General features: G+C 51.6%; 1 protein-coding gene across 1 annotated transcript; it reads right to left on the bottom strand.

Moving 5' to 3' along the window:
• Window positions 1-1,301: 1,301 nt before the first annotated feature.
• Window positions 1,302-6,370, bottom strand: SOST (sclerostin). The gene is made up of 2 exons (XM_008012517.3): window positions 6,123-6,370; window positions 1,302-3,338 (listed from the first exon to the last, which is right to left on the bottom strand). Exons 1-2 carry the CDS (start codon window positions 6,340-6,342, stop codon window positions 2,917-2,919), a joined length of 642 nt encoding a protein of 213 aa, XP_008010708.2. The 5' UTR covers window positions 6,343-6,370; the 3' UTR covers window positions 1,302-2,916.
• Between the last annotated feature and the right edge of the window lie 3,722 nt (window positions 6,371-10,092).

Genomic DNA, 10,092 nt, shown 5'->3' with positions numbered 1-10,092 from the left:
GATTCTGTCTCAAAACAAACAAACAAACAAACCAAAAACACAAACCTGGCCCAGAGCCCATATCCCCACCCACTGGACCACACTGCCTCTCAGGGATGGAGGACATCTCTGTTTCCTACCTGCTCGCATATTCTGGGCCCTGAGACACTCATGAAGCATGGGTTTTCTGCGGGGGCTCACTGAGGCCTCCTCAGGGGCTGGAGCCACAGGAAGGGACCAGCCACTGATACCCACTCACATTTATCAAAGACTTGATGATAATGATTAATTCAAGTGAGTTATTGGTAGTTAAACTGACAAGTCATCAGGAGGGACCTCAGCTTTCTTTGTGGGGTTGGGTTCCCGCAAGGTAGGCTGGACTTAATTTAAAGCTTTCCAGTTGACCATCACACCTTAGGGCCACTGAAGAGTAACTTTAGGGTTACTCTTCATCTGAAGATGCTAACTCAGCTAGCATCCAGCACTATTAGACATCCCGGGGAGGTGAGACTTTGAGAAAAGTGCAGGAGGCTGGCCCACTTTTGAAGATCCTACATTTCTACCTGGGAGACATAAAATCCCCACTTCGAAGAAGACGAAGTTTCCCGTGAACTGGTCCTGACTTGTACTTGGCTTTGTGTTGTCTATGCCAGTACTAAGCAGAGCTTGGCCAGGCTGGTCCTCCATGAATGACTGTCAAATGGAAAACAGAATTAGGAACCAAAGTAGAGGTGTGGACTAAAGGGGCTGGAACCTCAGAGGAGAGAGGGATTATGGGAGATTGGAACATCTCTGGAAGGTTGGGGGAAGAGGTGACAAGTAACGTGAATCCTAAAGAAAGAAGATAAGTTATTGGATGGGCTAAGTGTGGATGGCAAACTAAGGAAGCAGGGATCTGCGTGACTATTTGGAGTCAGTAGGAAGCTTGGCGGAGTAGGAGGTGGGAGTCAAGCAGAGAAGCCCTCCCATGTCAGATTGGGAAACCTGTACTTGATCCTGGGCAAGGGGGAGCTATGGAAGGCTCTTGAGCAGGTGAGTGATACAATGAGAACAGCGTTTTTGGAAGCCAGCATGGAGAGGAGGCTGCTAAAAGGATACAGGGTTGAGGTTATTACTATGCCCTGGGTGAAGAAATGTGGTCTGGGTTTGGAAAGGAAGGGACAGACATGACTTTTCAAAGGAAGACATAATTGCTGCAAGGGCCACCAGAGAGCACTCAAAGGTGTGTCCAAGGTTTGAACTCTAGTGACCAAGAGAAGGGTATCAACTTTGACAGAAATGACATCGTGTGTGGTTGACAAAATGAGACCACATCCTTTCGGTCATGATTCATTGTCTTTATTAAGAATGTCTCTGGACTCCGGAAGAACAGACTGTTAATTCATAAAGCAATATTAACATTGTCATTCTCTACAAGAAAAACTTTTGCATAAATAACTTAAGTGAGAAAATAAATATGTAACTTAACTCTTTAAAAACCAGTACTTTCATTCTTGTGGACAAGTCCCACGTGGAAGGATTGCAAAAAAACGACCAGTCCTGCAGGCTTTCATATGGCATGTGCTTCTGTTTAAAACATTTTTTTTTTAACAATTAAAACTACACAGAAAGTAAGAGGTTGTCTGGAAAAGATTTTCAAAAAGATTTTTGGATGGCAGCTATTATGCTCTGCAGCTTCTCAGCATATGTACAGCACTTGTCGTTTTCCCCCCAATAATATTCTTTTAGTGTAAGACATGCCATCACATGTAAGAGCAGTAAGAAGCTATTTTCTAGGCAGAAATGTGTCTGTGAGTGGTGGGCAGAAGGCGGTGTCTCAAAAGGGATGTGCTGGTCTGTGAGTTCGTGATGGCTGCTCCCTTGAGCCTGGTGTCCTGGGACTTTGCACTTCTCTTCGGAAGGTGACTTTAACATATGGCTATGGGTTGGGGTAGGGATGCTGCTCTTTGGGAAGTTGAGATGGATGTAATTTCTATCCCTCTCACCACCCTTGGACCCTCTCCTTTTCTGCCCCAACGGGTGATGTTATTTCTTTGAGATGGAGGGGTGGAGGTAGCCAAACATCTGGGGAAGCCAGGCTGGAAAGCAGCATAGCTTCTTCCAGGAGTTTGTCAGCCATAAACACGTCAGCCATAAATAGACTCTTTACTTTTTTTTTTTTTTTCCTGTTTGTTTTTCATCTTTGGCTGTCAGATGAGAGCATCACAACTGAATTCTGGAAGGGACCTTGGCACTGAGTCAATGCAACCTCATTCATTCTCTCTCTCTCTGTCTCTTTCTCTCTCACACACACTTCTGCCCATTCAAAAGGCACTGGAGTCCTTGGAATCATATGCCAGTAGTCTCCTCGAGATCCTATTCCCACATCCACCCTCATTTTACAAAGTGGAAATTGAGATCCCGAAAGAGAATTGTGCAGTTCAAGGTTACACAGCAAGTTAGTGGCAGAACCAGGCCTAGAAACCACATCTACAGATGCCCCCAGTCTTGTGCTCTGGGCACGCCGCAAGCTTTCTGATGGGCAGTGAGGTGCAAGGGGGAATCTTATCCAGCTTTCTTAACCAGTCCCTGGACTTTTCACACTCCCATACCGCTCCCTTAAAACCCCAGGGCGGTGAAAATGCTTCCATTTCTGCCTCCTCTGAAGTGGGACCAGCAAAGGTCGGCGGCCCCAGAGGTGGGGCTACGTGGCTCAGTGTGTGTGACTCTCAACTCCCTCCCCCGCCCCGCGGGGCCCCTCAGCTGGCGGACTGAGGGGGGGCCTTCCCGGCGCCCGGGATTCCTCAGGGCCTGGAAGGTCTCAGCCCCCTGCCCTGGGTTGCAGGCATTTACAATGAAATATAAACAATCAAACCACGCGCAGAGGACAGAAATGTGGGGCGCGGGGCCGGGGCCAGGGCCAGGTCGCCAGCCGGTGGGGAGGGGCGCGGGCGGGCTCTAGTAGGCGTTCTCCAGCTCGGCCTGATTGGCTTTGGCCCCCCGGGCGCGGGGCCGCGGCTTCCGGCCCTTCTGCGGCCGAGCGGCCTCGGGACCGAAGTCCTTGAGCTCCGACTGGTTGTGGAAGCGGGTGAGGCGCTTGCACTTGCACGAGGCCACCAGGCGCACCTTGCGCGCGCGCGGCGCGGCACCACCGGGACACAGCAGCTGCACACGCTGCGCGCGGTAGCGGTCGGGGATGCAGCGGAAGTCGGGCCCACTCGGGCGCCACCACTTGCCGCGGCCGATGGCGTTGGGCAGCAGGCGTGCCGGGCCGCACTGGCCGGAGCACACCAACTCGGTGACTGGCTTGGCGCTGCGGCACGGCCCGTCGGTCACGTAGCGGGTGAAGTGCAGCTCTCGGCAGCTGTACTCGGACACGTCTGAAGAGAGAGGCGCGCGTGAGGGTGGCCGCCCGCCTGGCCACCCCTGCCCTGGCCCGGCCCAACTCCCTCCACCCCAGCCCTGCTTTTGCCAAGCCTGTCTCCAGAGGCTTTTTCCCCTGAACACCTATTGCAGGAAGGTCCCAGATGCTCTAGAGCTCGTGGAAAGCTCTCCTGCGCACCCTGTCCCCTCGGAGCCAAATGACTGTTGGGGTTCAAACACCAGGGCTCCATCGCTCACTGCTGGTGTCATCTTGGACAAGTTCCTTAATCTCTCTCATCTTCCAGTCTGTAAAATGGGCCGCCCCAAGCACTGTGAGTTAATCCATTCCACACGCAATGCAGAGAATACCATTTGGTAGATATAGCTGAAAGCGTCGGCTGTTATGTATTACTATTATCGTCGGCTGTTATGTATTACTATTATCATTTCTCTCCTGGGGTCCTCTTATGATTTAAGCCACACTTGTGCCGCAGGGTCCCTGGCCTGGGCAGGGTAAGTGCTCGGCACACCTTCTGCCTGGCTCTGGCTTCTCCCAAATTCCTTTTCCAGCCACTTGGGAGGGGTGGACAGGAGATGGAGAAAGGAGTAGAGGTTAATTGAAGGTAATAAATCAGGGCAGCTGCTGCGGTGGCGAGGGACCGAAGGGGAGGTGATCAGGACAGGAATTCATTAGACTTGAAAGGAATCAAAGGCAGTGTGTCCAACCCCCTCATTATCAATGAGAGTACTGAGGCCCGGCCAGAGAAAAGAACTTGCCCAAAAGGCTGGGCTGCATCTCCAGACTCCACTTCCCTGGGGTCCCAGCACCTTTTGGCTCCCACAAGAGTGGAGGCTCTGTGTTCGAGCACCCATGGGAGGCTGGGCTGGGGGATGGAGCCGAGGGCTGTTTTTTACTCTAGTTACTTTCCTACCATAGGGGGACTGAGCTCTGACCCAAAACCTACAGGTTCAGCTGCCACAAACATTTACCTGGCTCTCTGCTGGGCACATTTCTTGTTCTGTGTTATCTGAATGGGCACCTCATGGTGATACTTCCTAGGCAGGCAGAGATGGGGCTCCCAGGCCTGGCCTGATCCCCTGCACACACCTTGACCATGTCTCCTATGGTGGACTTAGATAGGTGGGAGCTTTTTAAATAGCTGGTCGTGTGAGTACCAGTCCACCCCCCAAAGCTTTCATGGGGATAGTTCCAATGTGACACGAAAGAATGAAAAATAGTCTTAAGACCAAACCAGAGAGGGGACAGTGAAGGCCGCTCCCCACCCCCACTCTGGAGAGCAAGCACAGCAGGAGAGATGTGGCCATTGCCATTGTCTGGGGCTGCTTTCTGGTTTGTGGTCTGGTTTGCATCCTCACCTCTGCAGGGCTGGGGTGTGTGTGTGGTCGGGGGGACATGTGCCCAGGGAAGGGGGCATTTTGGGGCTTTCCAAGAATAGTGCCCCAAGTCAGGCACTTCTTTGCAGACTGTGACTTTGTTTTGAGCACGTGGCTTCCTCGGGGGCTGTGGCCTCTCATGGGAGTCCATCAGGGTGGACATTTCGTGTTTGGGTTCCTTACAGCCCTTCAGGCAGTCACGGGAGCCCAGCTGACCTTGCCTAGAAGGGGAGCTGTGGGAGGAGGCACCCTTGTCCTCCATTTGGAAGACACAGGGTCCTGGCTGGCCTCCCATACAGTTGCCCTTTTTAGCACCCCATAGCCCCAACAGGTTATGAGGCAGGGAGGGCTGGGGTCCAGGAGCCTGGGCAGTGGACTTCTCTGCCACCTGGATAATGGCCAGAGGGCAGGGAAGCCCTTAGTCTGAAGTGTCATTCCAGCCCCCACCCACGGCCTCGTGATTCCTGCCAACCATAGAGCCAGATGCACACTGTCACCTGGGCTTCTCTGTGCAGGCCTGACCAGGAACCCAGGGTCCCTCTTCCTTCTCCCTCCTCTGGAATGAGGCAAGGCTGGGAATGGGGTGGCCGCTGAGGACGGATGTGCCTACTCCTGCGCAGAGGATGCTGTCTTCCCCTCCAGGGCCTGAACTCAGCTGCACCCATGTCAGGGGCTAAAACTGCGGAAAACTCTCATTCCTTCAAGTGCCAGCTCCCTGGGCAGGCCATGGGCAATGCACACTGCCGGGGTGCCTCTCTGGCCTTCCTCTCCCACTACTTTGTGGAGATCTATCCCCAACACCCCCCACACACACCAGGGCTATCTTGCAGTTGATCAAACCAGATTCAAACCTCAGCTCTTCTCCTCACTACCAAGTTACTGAGTGCGTGGAGCCTGTTTCTTCCCCTTCGAGCTGGGGGTTCACCTCCTGGGGCTTCCATGACGTGGGTCTGTGTCATGGGGACAGCCACCGCCAGCATAGAGTGTCTGGCACCCTGCAGGTGCTGTTCTGTGGATGGGAGGCTCCCTTACCTTGTTCCCTCCCCAATGGTACCAGCAGCTGGACGTGGCTCCTATGTTCCCAGGAGGAGATTCTTTGAAACCTTTTCTTTTCTAAGCCCCGGAGCCTGTTCTGATAACCTGATGCCATACCTTCACCACCCCAGCCTCCTCCCTGCCCTGGGCTCTCACCAGTGTCTGTTGCCTCATGCCCCTGCACCTGAATTAGAAGGCTGCACCAGTGAGCCATCCTTCCCCCATCTCCAGGCAAGACTGTTCCTTGACCAGTGCTGGCAGAGGCCAACAGTCTTCACTGGGTCTACCCAGTCTTCCCAAAGCCTCCCAAAGATAAGTTTCTAAAACCTCCCCAGGACCTTTTACTAAGAATTCTCTCCACCACCCCATACCTTTGGTCTCAAAGGGGTGGTGGGGAGGCCGCCCTCCATTCTCCGCCCGGTTCATGGTCTTGTTGTTCTCCAGCTCCGGTGGAGGCTCGGGGTACTCTCCGAGCTCGGGGATGATTTCCGTGGCATCATTCTTGAAGGCCTGCCACCCCTGGCCCTCCACTACACGGAAGGCTGCGTGTACCAGCAGGCAGACAAGACACAGGGCTAGTGGGAGCTGCATGGTGCCAGCCAGAGGAGGGCACGCAGCCTTCCAGTAGCACAGGCTCTGGTCTCCAGCAGAGACATGGTCGCCTTTTTAAAGCCCCCCTCTGCCTCATGCCAGCCAATGAGGACAGTCTGGGGCAGGGCTGGTCCCATGTTTCCCTCAGCCCCCCCGGGGGGGAGGGAAAGGGGTGTGCTCAGAGCAAACCCTCGCCAAAGACTTCCCCTCTAGCTCAGCAAACTTCCAAATTGCTGCTGGCACTCCCAGGTGACCCAGAGAGAGGGGGCGTGTGAGACAGGGCCCAAGCCTGCTCTCTGGCACCTCCCATGTGCTGGCGGCTGTGGTTTTCAGATATCAAAATGAGCTCCGGCTTTTAATTGTCTGTCTCCCTGGGCCCTCAGGCATTCTCAAAACAAACTGTGGACCCGCTCAACAAAGAGAATGTGCAGTTCCGAGTGCTTCGTGGGGCTGAGCCCAGCCTACTCCATTTCTCAGGCCAAGTTCATTTGTCACCCCACTAACAAATGGCCCAAGGGGTGTCTGACCCCCATAGACCCAGCTAGAGGCAAAATGATGCTTTTAAAGATCCCATTCGTCCTAACTCCACAAGTCTCAGCATTGATTGACCTGACTAAGAAAGCCTCTCTTGGCATTCTCTGGAAGGCAAGAGAGAGAACTAGAGGGCCAGAGCAAGGGTGCCCACTTGGGAGATGGGGCAGGATTCTGGTTACAAATCGAGGATGCGCTGGTCACTCAGGCTCCTGTGATGGAGAGCACAGAGGAAATCCCAGCTCATGCTCCTCGGGGATCCTGTGTACCGTGACAGGCACTTCTGAGCCAGGGCACTCACTGTGGCTCGCAGGATGATGTACTGAAGACAGTCATTTCCCCAACCAGGCTGTGCGTGCAAGCAGACAACACCAAATTCCTTTCCTTAGCAAAAGCCACAGCCAGCGTTTTTAGTGCTGACATTTTATTTTCTTGTCTTCCAGCTGGTTACATTTTTCAAAAACATTTTTGAGTCCTATATGGAGAGCTTCATTGGTGCACAGCACAGGATGTGTTCCATGAAGCCATCCCAGGACCGACTGGTCACAAAGAAGCTAGAAGAAATTGCCTTCTTGGCCCTACATATAATAAGTGGCACAGGGCCAGGAGCGGCAGGGAGGGGAGGGCCGGTAGAGACATGGGGGAGAAAGGTTCACACCTGAGGTGCCAGAAGAGAAAGGAGGGCCAGAGGAAGCTTTCATTGAAGACAGATTGTTTGAGGACAAGCAGCTCCTGTGAACAGGCTGCCCATATCTTCCTGGTATTTTAACTGGGTAATGAATCAGTATACCCCACCTGCAGAGCCTCTGCAAGCCCTTTGCCACCTGCCTCAACTTGCAAGTCACTGTGTCCATCTGCAGCCCACTGTCCTCCTTTCCATCATCCATCATCTGACACATGAATGCAGCTGCTTTGACAGTTTTACAAGCCAGACAGAAGCCCCCTCAGGAAGGGCCCTCTCTAATACTTGCTTCCTAAGTCAGTTTCCTTCAGGGCAGATGAAAACAGCTGTGGCCATTGTTGGGGGTGATCTATCTCTCCCAGCAGAGCCGGTAGTGTTGTGAGAAGCTGGCCTTCCGCGCCCCCTCCCCTTGTCTATGACCCTCCAGCCTCCTTTTCCCTCGATCTGGAATGTGGACTGTTAACCCTCTCATGGCCAGACGACTGCCTTCTCACAATGGACTTGGGAGAGAGCAGTTCTGATGCCTGGGTTCCTTGAGCAGGTAGGATGGATGCTTATAGCCCCACCTGCTGTTGGGAGTGGCTGGACCATCTGCATTAAAGAGGCAGCAGGGTTCATCCCTGGAACACGTCTGCCACCTGCGGGTGACTGCAGGATGGCAAGGCTCAGGACCGGACGTGATTTCCTGTGCTTTCCTTATTCGGAAGTGAAGTAATATTAAACGGAAAAAGAAGAATCCAGTGGACTTGAACCTCTAAATGATCTCCACCCCTCCCAATGGCTCAGTGAGAACCTGCTGTGACATCTGCCATTTCATTTAATGTTAAGTCATTGACAGCTCTTTATTTTTACTCAGTCCACAAACTTGTCATTGTTCACAGTATTCCCTGGAATTAAACCCCCAGGGTTTTAGCTGACTCCTATTGTGAGTAGTTTAGGTTATTTCCAGTTTTTTTCCTATTTTCAGCAAGGCTGCTATGAACATCCTTGTACGACTGAATTTTTTTTTTTTTTTCAGAGTCTCTCTGTGGCCCAGGCTAGAGTGCAGTGGCACAATCTTGGCTCAATACAACCTCCACCTCCCAGGTTCAAGTAATTCTCCTGCCTCAGCCTCCCAAGTAGCTGGGATTACAGGCATGCACCACCACGCCCGCCTAATTTTGTATTTTTAGTAGAGACGGGTTTCTCCATGTTAGTCAGGCTGGTCTCAAACTTCTGACCTCAGGTGATCTGCCCAACTCAGCCTCCCAAGGTGCTGGGATTAGAGGCTTGAGCCACCACACCTGGCCTCGGAGTAATTTTTTAAATTAAAATTTTTAAATTAGGATATAATTATAAATTTAAATATACTTATAAGAAATAAATAAAAGCCTGGGCAACATGATGAGACCTAGTCTCTACAAAAAATTTAAAAATTAGCTGGGCATATGGTGTCGCACGCCTGTGGTCTCAGCTACTCGGGAAGCTAAGGTGGGAGGATCACTTGAGGTTGAGGTTGAGGCTGCAGTGAGCCATACTTGTGCCACTGCACTCCAGCCTGGATGACGGAGTGAGACCCTGTCTCAAAAAATTAAAAAAATAAAAAAATAAAAAATACAGACTCCATGTATCCTTTATCCAGTTTCCCCCAACAATAATACCTTGAGAAACTATAGGACAATAGCACAACTAGGATATTGATATTGGCACAATTTACCAATCTTACCCACATCTCCTGTGGTTTAACCTGTACTCTCTGTGGGCACACACATTCACGTGTGTGTATACTTAGTTCTGTGCAATCTTGTCACGTGTAAATTTGGGGATCCACCACAGTCAAGATAAAGCACAGCTCTGTGACCACAAGTCTTTCTCCTGTTGCCCACCTCCTTCCCTCCTTTGCCCTCCCTCCCACAACTAACCCCTGGCAACTACTCATCTAATCTCCATTTCTGTCTTTCTTTTTTTTTCCACTTCAAAATTGTCACATAAATGCAGCCAGGTGCAGTGGCTCACTCATGTAATCCCAGCACTTTGGGAGGCCGAGGCAGGCAGATCACTTGAGGTTAGGAGTTCGAGACCAGCCTGGCCAACATGGCAAAACCCTGTCTCTACTAAAAATACAAAAATTAGCTGGGCATGGTGGCACACACCTGTAATCCCAGCTACTTGGGAAGCTAAGGCAAGAGAATCGCTTGAACCCAGGAGGTGGAAGTTGCAATGAGCCGAGATCGCACCACTGTGCTCCAGCCTGGGTGACAGAGTGAGACTGTCTCAAAAAAAAAAAAGTTATATAAATGGAATCAATTAGTTTTTAGCCTTTGGGGATTTTTCTTTTTTCACTCAGCATTATTTCCGTTATCAAAGTTGTACGTATCAGTAACGTGTTCCTTTTTTTCTTTTTCTTTTTGGCTGAGTAGTATTCTACAAAGTTAAAACAAACAAACAAACTTCAGAGTTATTTCTGGCAGTGAATGCTGTGTCTGAGGGAGTGTGAAGAGTTTGGTGGGTCTGATGAGGGTATTACACGACTGTTTTCCAGAAAACCCAGCCTGGTC

Source organism: Chlorocebus sabaeus, chromosome 16, assembly GCF_047675955.1.
Source record: "Chlorocebus sabaeus isolate Y175 chromosome 16, mChlSab1.0.hap1, whole genome shotgun sequence".
Taxonomy (NCBI): Eukaryota; Metazoa; Chordata; class Mammalia; order Primates; family Cercopithecidae; genus Chlorocebus; species Chlorocebus sabaeus.
This window is presented reverse-complemented; position numbering and strand designations above follow the sequence as displayed.